At 33.0% G+C, this 15,814-nt stretch overlaps 1 protein-coding gene across 1 annotated transcript; it reads left to right on the forward strand.

Annotated features, from left to right (window-relative positions):
* Window positions 1-218: 218 nt before the first annotated feature.
* Window positions 219-15,519, forward strand: LOC121406311 (C-type lectin domain family 7 member A-like). The gene is made up of 4 exons (XM_041597323.1): window positions 219-296; window positions 6,664-6,788; window positions 13,423-13,559; window positions 15,256-15,519. The coding sequence occupies exons 2-4, from the start codon at window positions 6,713-6,715 to the stop codon at window positions 15,373-15,375; spliced, it is 333 nt and encodes a 110-aa protein (XP_041453257.1). The 5' UTR covers window positions 219-296; window positions 6,664-6,712; the 3' UTR covers window positions 15,376-15,519.
* The last annotated feature ends 295 nt before the right edge of the window (window positions 15,520-15,814 follow it).

Raw genomic sequence — 15,814 nt, forward strand, 5'->3', positions numbered from 1 at the left:
GAAGAACCACGAAAAATTATCGTCTAAAATTTTTCAAATCAAAACATGCAAAACGGCAGTTTTTTTTCGTTTTACGGACATTTTCGATCATGAATCCTCCTTAGGTCGGTAATAGGATACTGCCCTTTTTTATTCAACTAACAATTTTGATGTTATCTCTGTTCATTTTCAAAGTCGTTCTTGAACACTTATACATTGAAAAGAGAGAATGGATATAACTATCATGACTATTGGATAGGCCTGAGTGACATAGATGGTGACGGGGAATACACGTGGGTAAACAGCACGCCATCCGGGTAAGTGTTAAAAAATATTCCGTACACCGTTACATATTCCGAAGGGACGGGTGCAAAAACTGGTATAGGCCTATCGCAAATACATGCTCTTATTTTTTTTCTAAAATTTCACTTTGATAAAAATTCCGCTCTATGGTCAGACCATGAAGCTATTGCTCTTATTGAACATTTCTGACAGCCTTCACTTGATAAGAGCATAGAGCTATATAGAGAGCTACAGAGCACATATTTTCTGTACTCACTGCGCTATTGTTTTCGGGGAATGAAAATAATTAATAAAGCGCGGAAATGGCTGAACCAAAAAGTATATTATAGTTTGAAGCCTCCGTTATTTGAATTTATGAGACTGTAGTAAACAACTAGTCTATAGTTTGCCCCAAATAATAAGTCTCAGTTACGGTAAAATAACAGGACTTAGATGCGATAAAGCGAAAACAATAATGTTTATTCTTCATGTTAACATTTTTTTTTTCTCTTATCCTCTTAATCGAGGTATTTATTCACAATAACATGTACATTTATATACAAACAATAAAAAAACAATTCAATTCAATAATGCAATAATTTTTTGGATATCACATTTTTTCAAAATTCCGAACTTGTTTTTTTGTTTACATAAATTTTCTAAATAAATAATCATAGTAAGTTTGAATTCAATCCATAAAGAATTCGCATTAAATCTTTTTCCTTTGAATATGCTTTTTATGTAATTTCGATAAATAACAAATTGGGCAATAACACAAAATAGATTACACATAATATTGCTGGCATTTTGCAGATCATAACCTATAATTAATGTTTTTTCATCTATAGAAATAGTAATCTTGAAAATATAAAATACCAACCTTTCTATAACTTTCCAAAATAATCGAACATATTTACAATACAGTATGAAATGAAAAGTGGTATCAACTTCTCCACAAATGTTACATGTGTTGCTTTCTAATACATGCCATTTAAATAAATTGTCTCTTGATGGTAAAATCTTGTTTAAAAATTTAAAACTAAACTGTCTAACTCTGTTATCCACAATTAAATGCAACTTGAAATAAAATACATGGCTCCAATTAAAGGAAATTGGTAATGAGAACAGATTAGACCAAAAAGATACAATGCCTGGTTCTTCCGATACATCTGAACATAATAAAGAATATATCTTTCTTGTTGGTAAAGAATCTAGAGTTATTTGTACTCCACTTTTTAATGAAATTAAAATTCGTTCACTTTTCTTTAATTCTAGTACACAATTTTCCTTAAACAACTTATTCAACCAATAAACAGGAAAAGACTTTTTTAATTTAACATATTCTAAATCAAATAAAAGCTGAGACGAATAGACAGATTTATTCAAAATAATTGGTGATAACCACTGACGATTTCTAATAACATCTTTTACCCTAATTATACCTGCATGCTTCCATTTCTCAAATATCAACATACGTTTATTAAAAGTTATATTGCTGTTATTCCAAATAATTTCATTTTCAATGTTTTTTACTCCAAATATACCAATATATCTTAACTTAGACCAGCTACAAAAAAAATCATAGTAAAAACTGGGCATATTTGCTTTTGTACAAAGAAAATGCATATCTTTTGTTGAAATATTGTATTCAAAACATAAAGGAATTTCACCAATCTTTGATAACCAGTAATTAAAAAGAAATTTCCAACTACGTTCGCTTTGCTCTAACAGCTTGCTTATCCACGAAATCTTAAGTGATTCAATTTTCGATTCTAAGTGGACCATACCTAGACCACCTTCGTTTGTTTTATTTATACAAACATTTCTTTTAACCTTTTCTTTTGAAGAATTCCAAATAAAAGTATATAACATTTTATTTAGAGATTTGATTATTTTGGGGGGAACTCTAATTACTTTTGCAGGATACACAATTTGCGAGACCAACAAAGTTTTGATAATAATAATTTTTCCGAAAAATGTTAGATTTCTTAGCTTCCATACGCTAATAATATTTTGTATCTTATCTAGTTTATTTTGCCAATTATAATCTTCAACAACTTTCTCATTTTTCCCAACATATATACCTAAATATTTTATCGGTTCTTCAGTGCATTCTATTTGTCCGGGGACAATATGAATATTAAACTTCAGCAGTTTTGTTTTTTGCAAATTAATCTTTGGCCCAGCATTTGAACCAAAAAGTCTTAGTTCTTCCATCAAAGTATAAAAAGAATTTTCATTTTTCATAAATATAGTTGTATCATCCGCAAATTGGGATATTTTTACATCTACTTGATCAACATACATCTGAGAAATTGGTAAACTGAGACCTTCAATTTTATGATTCTGTTTAATTTTAGTCGCCAAAACTTCTGCCACAATTATAAAAAGTAGTGATGAGAGGGGGCACCCCTGCCTTACACCTTTTTTAATTTGAAAAGGTTCAGAGATCCAGCCATGATTTAATACACGGCCTTTTGCGTTGTTATACATTGTTTGAATCCACTGAATGAATGAATTTCCAAAATTTAATCTTTTTAAAAGGTAAAATAGAAAATTATGACTTATATTGTCATATGCTTTTTCAAAATCCAAAAACATTATAATGCCCGGAGCTTTCATGCCCTGATAATAATCAATTATATCTTGCACCAGACGTATATTTTCGGCTGAAGACCTTTCCTTAATAAAACCATTTTGATCGGATGATACTATGTTTGTTATTACATTTTGTAGTCGTCTGGCAAGAACTTGTGCAAGAATTTTGTAATCCACATTTAGGATTGATATCGGTCTCCAGTTATGAATAAGGTTTTTATTTCCCTTTTTAAACAATAACGCCAACATGGCCATGTTTTGACTTGGAGACAATTGCTGCTTTCTATGTCCTTCATTTAAACTGTTCATTAACATATCTTTTATCTTGCTCCAAAAGCATTTATAAAACTCGACTGTGAGGCCGTCGCTACCTGGTGATTTATTATTCTGCATTCTAGACAGAGCCTCAGCACATTCCTTTTCGGTTATATCACCTTCACAACTCGATGCTTCATTTTCATTTAGGATTTGTATATTTGTATGTAATAAATATTTTTCGTAATCCAAATCACTTTTACAATTAAGGTTTTTATATAAATCATCATAATATTCACGTAATCTCTGTAATATTTTCACCTTATCATTGATGGTTTTACCCTTGTATTCTAGGCAATCAACTTCTTTCTTTTTTCCGTTTCTTTTTTCAAGCCAAGAAAGTACTTTGTTGATTTTTCACCTTCCTCCATCCACTTCTCTCTCGATCTTATGTAAGCTCCTTTACATTTATAATTATACAAATCATCGATATCCTTCCTTATTTGATTGATTTCTTCGATATTTCTATCATTAGGACTACTGTCCATTTCTTTGTTTAATAAAAAATATTGTTTTTCCAATTGAGCAAGTTTTACTCTCTTTTTTCGTTGTACATCTATAGCATACTTAATTGTATATTCTTTTATTCCAACTTTACACATTTCCCACTTTGCTTGAGCATCAAGTTTTTCATATTTCAATTTACATTTAAATATTACATTTTCAATATTCAACCTATATCTATCATCTTTAAGTAGATCACTATTAAATTTCCAGTAACCCCTTCCTCGTACGTCGTTAAAAAGTTTTAATTTCAATGAAATAGCATTGTGGTCACAACTGAGACATGGTCTGATATCCGTAGAAAGAACATATTGGCTAAGGTCTCTTGAAATTAGCCAATAATCCAAACGAGAAAATAAATTGAGGGAAATTTGTCTCCATGTAAACTGCTTACATGCTGGATATAACTTTCTCCAGATATCTAACAATAAGTATTGTTTTTTTAACTTTAAGATATAATCATCTGCACCATATGTATATAAAATTCCTTGTGTGTCTAATTTTTTGTTTTGAGCATAATTCCAATCTCCACCAAAAATCATTTTCTCATTTGGATTTACAAAGGTTTTAATCCAACTCATAAAATTTTTATAAAAGGAACCCTTTTCAGATCGTTTGGTGGGTGCATAAATGTTAATACAATTAAAAGATTCACCTTGACATGTGAAAGACAAATTTAGTATTCTACCATCTCCTTTAGCTTTACTACGTATGTTTTCAATATGAAGATTATTTTTAATCAGAACTGCAACCTCTTCATGTTAACATAATCGATAAAAACAGTGGAGGGTAGTCCAGTTCAGTTAAAACAACTAACAACGGAGAGCTATGAATATGATATAACGATATTTTCCTTTCGTCTTGACATATAAATTGTTTCTGGTTTTAGTCTTTTAAAAAATATGTATTACTTCCTTCTGGTATGAAGTTTGTATTCTCTGTCCAATATTTAATATGTTTATTTCTCTTTGTGCGATTTCCTTTTATTGAGCATTTGAAAAATCTGTCCAAGGGTGTTCTCAGTGGTAGTAGTGGGGGATATAATAGGCACTCCTAGTCCCCGCCCTAGGGGTTTCGTACCCCCTACGTATATAAAACGTGTATACATCAGATTCTCACATTCCCAAACAACACAATGAATTAAACCATTGAATTATGATGAAAAAATCTTTTCGAAGACCCTACAGTTTTGGTAAATCTCCACCCCCCCCCCAAAAAAAAAAACCAAGTGGAATGCCTGTGGCCTTCTCACCTGCATCACACGATTCAACATAGCAGCAGTGCTCACTTTGAAAACTACTATAACTCGAACAAGATGTTCAGTGATATTTGGTTACTCTTACATGTATTTCCACGTTTTATGAACTTGACCAATAAACTTACAGAGATAGGATCGTAATTCAACAAATACCCCCAACGTGGCCAAAATTCATTGGTGTGTTGTTCACCTCACATGACCTTTAACATTGATCATGTGACCTGAAACTTGCACAGGATATTCAGTGATACTTGATTACTCTTATGTCCAAGTTTCAAAAGTCAGATCAATAAACTTGCAAAGTTATGATGGTAATTCAACAGATACCCCCATTATGGCCAAAGTTCATTGACCTTTGACCTTGGTCATGTGACCTAAAATGCGCACAGGATGTTCAGTGATACTTGATTACTCTTATGTCCAACTTTTATGAACTAGACCAACATACTTTCAAAGTTATGATGGTAATTCAACAAATACCCCCAATTCGGCGTAAGTTCGTTGACCCTAAATGACATTTGACCTTGATCATGTGACCTGAAAGTTGCACAGGTTGGTTAGTAATACTTGATTACAATTATGTCCAGGTTTCATGAATAAAATCCAAACACTTTAAAGTTTTGATTGTAATTCAACAGATACCCCCAAATCGGCCAAAGTTCATTGACCCTAAATGACCTTTGACCTTGGTCATGTGACGTGAAACTCATGCAGGATGTTTGGTGATACTTGATTAACTTTATGTTCAAGTTTAATGAACTAGGTCCTTATATTTTATAAGTTATGATGAAATTTCAAAAACTTAACCTCAGGTTAAGATTTTGATGTTGATTCCAGCAACATGGTCTAAGATCATTGACCCTAAATGAACTTTGACCTTGGTCATGTGACATGAAACTCTATTAGGATATTTAGAAATACATGATTAACTTATACTCAAGTTTCATGAACTAGGTCCATGTACTTTCTAAGTTATGATGTAATTTCAAAAACTTAACCTGAGGTTAAGATTTGATGTTGACGCCGCCGTCGGAAAAGCGGCGCCTACAGTCTCACTCTGCTATGCAGGTGAGACAAAAATCGATATAATTGTGTTTTGTATTGATTTTTAGGATGTTTTTTAATGTCCAAATCCAGCTAGTGAATTCCACGGAAATACGTATGAAATTACGAAAGAGGAAGCTGGGGTCAAATTTACAATCTATATTGGCTGAAAACCACAAAATTGTCTTTTTAATGGCCGAAAAAGACCACTCCGCTTTGACGCATTGGGATGTTGGACAATAATGGAGTGAGTTTTGTGTGTCTGTGTGTAAATGTGTGTGTGTGTTTTGTGCTTGTCAATCTTTTACCAGCACCCTCATTAAAAAGTCGTTTCCAGGGCCTGGTATTTCGCATCTTAATGCAATGAAGTACAGACAAGTGAGAGATTAATACACATTTTGGTAAATTTACCGAATTGTGTCGCAACATAGTATGGCACATTTTGGTACTTTACAAAATTTACAATTCACCAACATGTACCGCAACAAACGGTCAAATAAATCGGACTATGGTCGTGCCCATAGTTAGGAATGCGCGCCTAATCAACCGCTTTTCCTCCGCAAACAACAAAATCAATTCACATTGACGCGGATATCCTTAGCCGTAATTATAACTGTTTACGAATGTACTTTCAAATTGGAATTATATCTGATTTATTTTTTTGTGTTGACTTCTATACAAAGGTATTCAAATTTAAGACCCCAGGGCGAGCAAGGAGGATGTGTTCGGCTCATGACGGCTCAGGCAGGACAATGGGAGGGCAGCGACTGCGCACTAGAACGTTCTCACATTTGCCAGCGTGATTCAGGTAATCTAACGTGAAAATTAATTACTCTAGACATAAGCACGGTGGTAAGGGGCTTTCCTTTGTTTTTGGGGGTTGTTTGGGTTTTTTCGCCAGCCAGGGGAATCGCTCCCCCCAGTCTCCGCGCACTGCCAGTTGTCGAAAATATCAACTATTACATTTTCCTTATAACCAATATTATACAGTGCGTATCAAAAAACGGGACAGTTTTGAAAAGTCAATACAAAAATAGTTTCAAATTATTATATCGATATTTCGATGTTAATAGATGCTCTAAGATCTTATCTTTGAATGCCATTTAAGACAATAAATTTTGTTCATGCTTGAGCGAACACGGGACGTTTTTGTTGGGGGTTCAAAGAGAGGCTTGCGCCATAATGGCAGAAATGAGAAGTTTGATGATTAGACTTTTCGCCAATCAGCAGACTTTCTCTCAATCTTTTCATTATCTTTGCCATAATTTTCAAATTATGCTGTCAAATTTCATTTACAAATTTATATATTTACCTGAGTTATATTGTTTGTCATTCAAACTTCTTTTACCTTTGAATTTTCCTTCATAAGTAAGAAAAAAGAAACTTTTTGTCAAACCAAGTAAGAAGATTTGCATTATTAATTGGGAGAATTTGTAATTATTTAAATCCTTTTATTATGTGAAACAAATTATGTTTTGGTACCTTAAATAAATATTAGGTGAAACAAATTATTCTATGGTACCTATAAAAGACATGAATCATATTTTCAAGGGGTTATTGAATCCTTCACCAAATTTAACTATGTGTTTGACAGGACAAACAGGAAAGGATTCATGTCTTTCAACGGCAATGGTGTATTGAGTCAATTTTGAAGGACCAAGATATGGCAGATCGGGTAAAATGTATTAAAAAGTTGTGAAGCGAGCAAGCAAAAATTTCCACTTTTTTATTGAAATATCCAATCTTGTGATTTCGACATGTTATTCAGAAAATGAAATCATATTTCACTTTATATGTTTTCTTTTATTCTCCTTTCCACTTTTTCCTTGTTCATAATTTTTTATGGGGGGAGGAGCACCCTGAGCCACCGCCCTCAATATATGCCACTGTTCAAAGGCACCATAACCTTTGTAGCACACAATAAAGGGATTTGAAAAACAAAACACGCTCTTAAAAATAATTTGGTTAAAAAAATGTTCTTGTCTAAAGAAGGAATATTCAAAGCTAAAAGATAACATATTAAAAGGAACAACAACAGAACTATTCAGGCAAATAAGTAGATTTGGAAATAAATTTTGACCCCATAATTTGAAAATTATGGCAAACATAATGAAAAGGTTAAGAGAAAGTCTGCTGATTAGCAAGAAGTGCGACCATCATATTTATCATTTCTTGCCATCTTGGCGCAAGCCTCCTTTTTTACCCCAGACAAAAACATTCCGTGTTCGCTTAAGCATGAACGAAACTAAATTATTTCAATGGCATTTGAAGGATAAGACCCCAGAGCACGTATTGACACCAAATAAGAGATCATAATTTGAAGAAAAAAATATAGACTTTCCAAATCTGTCTCGTTTTTTATAAGCACTCTAAAGGGTATATTACCCTATACCCCCTCTTCAGAACGCCAGAACATTACGAAAATCAAACACAAGAAAACATTTAAGATGTACGACCAAAAGGCTTCGCAATAGTTCCATCCAAAATCGCCAATAATTACTTATCACTCCACATCTATGGTGTTGAAGTAAATTGTACATGTAGTGTAGCTATTTAATATCAATGACTTTTTTGCTGTTGTATAACTTGTATTATTAGCATATGTAGCATTACTTGAAAACATCAACTCATTCCTAGTCCCAATTGCGGTACTCATTGGAAGGTTAGAAAGTTTTATCATAATTATAATAAATAGTTATTGCATATGTAGTTTTCTTTATTGTAACATCTCATTACAAAATACTCTCACATGTTTTTATGATCTAAGACATCTCAAACGCATTAATTGTTCAAAAATGTAAAAATATTTTGTTACTTATACACACACGATATTTTACTGATCTGTTTAATAATTTTTATGTATTAAGTCATTGTTCATACAAAGTGGTTGTATCTTATTGTTACCCACATCTCTGTGACATATACCCATTCCCTTTCGTTTTGACCACACCTATATATACCTCACTCTGTCCGCCTGACGTTTCCCGATTGTTGCAGATTCTACTACTACTACTACTACTACTACCATTAATACTACTACTACGACTTCTGCTTTATCTATTTTATCTATTTGAACTTTGGAGCTTTAAAACTTCTTTTTTTTACCTCTTCTAGATGACTTCCTGTCTTCCCAACTTTCCTCCCCTCCTCTGCTCTCACTCTCTCTTTCTTTCTCTTTCATATCTTATCGTCCTGTTCTATCTCTGCTCCTTCTTACTTTTTTCACTTCTCCTATATCCTACTGTCCTTGCTCTAATGCCTGTTTCGAAGTTTAAGTTGATGGACATAGCGTTTGTGTTTTAAACGAATTGTCTTTTTCATGTGTTCATACTTTTCTTCTTCAAATAATGAATGGTATATCACATACTATACACAACAAAAAAGTAAGTCCCCCTAAATCAAATTGCTGTATCTTTTGAACGGAATTATTTTTAGATATGGTATTTCGTAGGTAGTTTTCTACACCCATTAAACAACTCCTGGGGGAAATGAGATTGATTGGTTGAGTCATGCATGAGTAATTAAAAATTGAATTAAAAATGACAATTTTTGAAAGTCACAAGAGTCGTGTTTTAGATTATGTAAATACAAAGCTGGGCACAGGTTTTTTTATGTGAATTTTATGGTGTTAATGCTGTCTTACTATCCATCGTTTAGCCTCTCCACGTACAATTCTGATATCGTATGTTCATAGTCGAGTGAGCACAATGTATTGAAGCGGGGGAGGGAGGGGGGGGGCTTCAGCTCCCCACTTTTTTCCAAAAGCATGTAAAAAATGTAAAAATAACCATACAATTGTGATTTTTTGCATTGTCAGCCCCCTCCCCCCACTTGGCTCAGCCCCCCACTTCTTAAAACCGTTACGCGGTCCTTGTATTGTGACGTATCATCATAGGGGTTTATTGCAGTATCATCTACAACTTGTTAGATCATGTTAAATTTGAAAATCTTGGTGGCTCCCTGTTGCACCCACAAATGTAATAATTTTTGATCGCCCACAAATGTAATAATGACTTTACCCACAAATATAATAAATTTGAAGGGGTTTTGGCGAATCCGTTCTAAACTAAAATCCTATAGTAATGCGTTCATATAGCACAAAAGTGCAAAGTCTTTTTTTCAGACCGGGTTAATAAAACATCAAAGTACAAGTCCAAAGTCTTTCTTCCAGACCCGGTTGTTTAAAAAATTATAATATAAATCCAAAGTCTTTTTTCCAGACCCGGTTGTTTAAAAAAATATAATAAAAGTCCAAAGTCTTTTTTTTCCAGACCCGGTTGTTTAAAAAATTGTGATATAAGTCCAAAGTTTTTTTTCCAGACCCGGTTGTTTCAAGAATTTTAATAAGTCCAAAGTCTTTTTCCTGACCCAGTTATTTAAAAAATAATGATATTCCTGTGGAAAAAATGGGAATCGAGCTTAGTCTTTTCTCCAGACCCAGTTAATTAAAACTGGTGGAATTAATGTCTTTGTTGTTGTTTCAACTTATACGGTGTATATTGTGAATATATGCACTAAGAGTAAATTGAGAATCAAGCGTAGTCTTTTCTCCAGACCTGGTTACCTGTTATTTAAACATTATGAATAACAGTTTAAAAACAGTATAAAGACCCCATAATCTTATTAATGCTGGATATAGCGTAGTCTTTCAGCCCGACCATTTTTTTCTTTAAAAAACGCTAATAGTAAGAATAAAAAAAAATCAAAGTTCAACATTGTAATAACGCGTGGGTAAAGCAGACATCCTTTCTCCAGACTTGGTTACTATTTGAAAAATAAAATAGTTTTTACAAATATTCTAAAACGAATACCCAATAATCTAATTACTGTGGAACAACATGAAGACCGATTGTCGAAGATCGACTTTCCTCCAGACACAATTATTTCAGGAATAAAAAATCAATAAAACTCAACCCCCAACAACGAATCTAAGAACCAACAATCCTCCAAATTAAGACCATGCATGTAGAAAAGCACATGTTTAGAGCGTTGTCTTTATTCCAGACCTGGTGATTTAAAAATGATTTAAACAATCCTAAAAACAAAAGACTCTTATTCTTATTCTTGTGATTCTTGTGGAATAACACGAGTATTATGCTTAGTCTTTCGTCTGGACCCGGTTATTTAAAAGATAAAGAAATATTGAAAAAAAAATGACAGCTGAGACCAATCTTCAAAATTAAACCCACTTAAAATGCTTGGGCTTAGAGTGTTGTCTTTACCCCTCACCGACGTATATTATAACTTTTGAAACGGCCGGGTCTAAAAAAAAGAGTTTGGACTTGCATTATAATTTTTGAATTAACCGGGTCTGGAAAAAAGACTTTGGACGTATATTATAATTTTGAAAAACCGGGTCTGGAAAAAGACTTGGACTTGTACTGTAATATTTCATTAACCGGGTCTGGAAAAAAGACTTTGAACTTTTGTGCTATATGAACGCATTACAATAGGATATTAGTTTAGAACGAATTCGCCAAAAATCACTTCAAATTTATTACATTTGTAGGTAAAGTCATTATTACATTTGTGGGTAAAGTGCATTATTACATTTGTGGGTAAAGTGTTATTACATTTGTGGGCGTTATTACATTTGTGGGTAAAGTGTTATTACATTTGTGGGCGATCAAAAATTATTACATTTGTGGGTAAAGTGTTATTACATTTGTGGGCGTTATTACATTTGTGGGTAAAGTGTTATTACATTTGTGGGCGTTATTACATTTGTGGGCGATTATTACATTTGTGGGTGTAACACTCCCCGACTGTAGGCCCCTCCCCAATTTTTAAAACGGCACAGAGTGGGGCCAAGGCCTTGAAATTTCTTCTCATTTGCATAATTTTTGAAAATTGTGTGCGCACTGATGCATCAAACATCGGGATTTAAAAAAAATGAAATCAAATGAACTATGCAAGGAGGTTTGTGACAGATATCCATAGTTACAAATTGCATTATTTCCAATATCATATAAAAGAGCTTATCACATTCCACATATTCATTCAAACGTGAATGTTTAATTAAACGCCTTTGAATCATTGAATCAGGTTTATTAGTCATGAAAATAACGAAAAAATTGAGAAAAGATCATTTTAAGTTACCAAAATATAACAATACTCGCCTATCATATTTGAAAATCGTAAGTTTTGTTTTCAATAAATGTTCATTGAACCGTGAAACGATGAATATTGTTGAAGATACTCTTCCCCAAAATAAGTGTCATCATATTCTATTATTTTTGTTGATGAAAATGTAGAAAAAATCAATTATAGCAAATTTGGACGTGTGTTTATTCAACCGTGAAATTTAGTCATAAAGTTGTTTCGTCTATTAGAAAGTACCTTTTACAAGCCTTCTGACTATTTTTCATAATGAGAATGTGGAATTAGTTCCAATATCATGGAATCAAAGTCATGTACTTGGATTTTGAATTTTGAAAAGTGACATTTCTGACGGTGCTCACTGAAGCATGACGTAAAATATGTTCATAACATTTGCTGAGAGGGCAGCCTATAAAATTACCTACACGGTCATGTAAAAATATGTTAAAAACTCGCATTGGTTCGGAAATTATTTATGTTTGTTTAAGGGGGACTTACTTTTTTTTGTTGTGTATTTTTATCTAGGCAAGTTTGTTTATAAGGATCGTTCAACTATTTTGAATTGTTTATACGGATTGTGTAATTATGTTACTTATTATCATGTTTAGATTATTATTTGTAAAAAGATTCTGCAATTCAGCCTTTGGCTGCTACTGAATTTTTTTAATAAACCATTAATATCAAGATACATGTATGATAATGACTGGCCTTGAGGGGAACACCAAATGAATTGCCGCAAGAGAAACATATTAGCCCGAGTCTTTAGACGAGTGCAATATGGTTCCTTTAACGGCAACATATTTGATGTTTCCCGAAAGAAGACTTAGCCAGCATACATCTGGAGAAAAATCGTGAACATTTTGATATTTTACCGTTTAAGAATGTGAATATTTTTCATGTTGAGGAAATTGTTCTTGTAAGCTAAAACATTGTAACTTATTTAAAATGTCGCTGTATCCATCAGACTGGCATTATGACGTATATTGTGCTTCGCGGATCAACATGACATGTATCTCTGTCTTCGCTTCCTCAATGCCCGAATGTAAGACAAAGGTATATTTTACGTAGTCTTTGCATGCAATGTCAGTCCGTGCAGATACACCGAGGAGAATACGAATCTCTTCCGATAGATATAAGATCTTGGGCAATACGGTTCGGTAAATGACCTGCTCAGGTTTCTGTTGCGGGCAAAAATAAACTTATCTGTATTTCTTTGTTTGTTTAATTGCTTAGAAATAAAAAAGTGTAAGATATCGAAATATTTTGCTTAGATTCATAAATATTTTTTCATTATAATTCAATGGACAGATTTCTCAATTGAAATTTAAAAAATCGTTTTGCAGATCCCCGTTGTTCTTGGCACCAGTCCGGGCAGTCATTCTATCGCTTCATGGGAGACGGGAGGAGTTTTGATACAGCACAGACTGAATGCGCGAGCATCGGAGGAAGATTGGCGGTTATCAGATCAATAAAAATTAATGTAAGTGCGATGGAGGTTTTGACAGAGCATGATGTTCAATATAATCTATGGTTTTCTTGAAAATATTTCAAGAATATTCGTGTTTGCCCTTTTGAATTAAATAAAGTCTGTCTAAAGAGCTGTCACATGTATTCAGTGAACATTGTGCCTTGGAGTTTAATTTAATAATGGGTCCTAAAAAATACAAAAAAAAATCATCTTAAAAAATAGCAAATAGAGCGATTGGTGTTCTCACTTGCTTCATTTTTGTTTACTTCACCGATAATATATCCCTTATAAAAAAGGAGACTGGTTAACATTCTACATAATATTATAGTTTGTTGTAAGACTTTTCTCTCATAAAAGAACGAGTGCATGTGCATTATACAGTTAGTCCCACGAAATAGAGATAGGTTTCACAATTATTATGTTTTTTTATATCAACTTGATACCTATGACAAGAGTGGTATATCATCTTTAATTTGAGTTCAACCGCTCATCAAATCGTTCACGCATGGCAGATTACAAACAAGAAATATTGAGGCATATCAAAAACGACTTGCGCAGAAACTTACATGTTAATCTGAATCCACTCTTGTTCCAGGGACCAGTGAAAAAAACCTTTAAAGACTACATAATAAATGCTTACAATGATGAATGATAGTAACAATACTCAATTTTCATATAGCTCAAATCACAATTAAGTCACTTAGCGTTCTAAGAGGTAGTATGAGAAAGAAAGAGAAAGAAAAGAAAGTGCCCACAGTCAATAGACGAATAATCACGTACCAATATTGTCCACTTTTTTTGAGCAACCTGATTTTGACAATGAAATTTCAAACTCGTCTTTCTTATTAATGCATGACGTGTTTGTCTCATAGTAAAAATCAAAATGTATAATATTTGAATCGTGTGATGGTGTAAATTGAATACCACTAATCACTTGCATTTGACATGTTTGAAGAAAAAAAAACATGGCAAACCTGGTTTCCTTTTTTCAGGGACGCACTGTATAGTAGTTTCACGCTTCACCATCTAGTAATGTGATGTCTTAGAACTAGTACGGTATGAACCTGATGAATAATGACTTATTGTATCCTACATCTCATATTTTTTTTTTCTTATTCTTGTTGATTACATTACAAATAGATACCCATGAATGAATGTTTCCACAAAATAAACATACTTCCCTCCCTGCATCTGTTATCATGTAGTTGTTACTCATTTCATTGTAATAATTATAGCATAACTTAGTTTGAAGACTATCTACATGTATAGTTTTGGTAAATTCCCCTCTCCTAGTGAATGTCACTATTCCATTTCATTATTACATGTACATATTGTTAACGCATGTGCCCAAATTGATTTTGGTGATAAGGATATAAAGTAAAATTGTTAATGTAATTTATTCAAATTAACCGACTTAACATTTTAATTTGATTCGATCGGGGCCTGATTCGAGGAAATATCTGCGCAATTTTGTCTTGTTTATAAAACACCTTTTGAAGCCGGAATGTGCTGACAATTTCAATTTCTATTAATAACTTTTCAAAACATGCAAAGTAAGTGCTAAAATAGTCATTTTAGATGAAAAGAAAAACATGACCGAGAACAATGTCTTGAAAGATGATTTATTTTACAATGATATAATTCAGACCGATATGCGTCATTTTATTCTTGTTAAATACAACATCTGTATGTTTGTTTGCTTTCTCAGAGATTCCTAGAATCGTTTGTAACACCTGCTCTTCCATCTCCTAATTGTTACTGGTTTGGTTTAAGTCGAAGCTCAGATAGTGAGCCATTTATCTGGAATGATGGTATTAACTTGAGGTGAGTTTTCCTTTTATTCCTCACGTATTCCTTAAGTATTCCTTTTATTTTCCCACATGATTACAAAATTCTTGACGTACATGATTTGGAAAAAGTGTCACCGTGTTGATGCTGATAGTTAATTTCGCGACATAATCACCAGCAATAACATTATGAATCGTTCACTATTTAAGATAAATTTGCCGCTTACAAACTTTCTAGGATTAATGTGTAGTGTATGCATGCCAGTTCGCATCGTTTACATTAAAAAAAAACAACTTTTGGAACTGTACACTGAATGGAGAACACTGGGTTCAGTCTCATAATGGAATGCTGTATACTTTCAAAAATGTAATGGGTTGATATAAATAGTATTTAAATAATCACGGATGTAAAATTCACCACACCCTTCTATATTCGTGAGGCTTACATATCCTTTAGCATGTTCCGGACGAAGCAGGCAA

The sequence above is a fragment of the Lytechinus variegatus genome, chromosome 19, assembly GCF_018143015.1.
Source record: "Lytechinus variegatus isolate NC3 chromosome 19, Lvar_3.0, whole genome shotgun sequence".
In the NCBI taxonomy this organism is placed as follows: Eukaryota; Metazoa; Echinodermata; class Echinoidea; order Temnopleuroida; family Toxopneustidae; genus Lytechinus; species Lytechinus variegatus.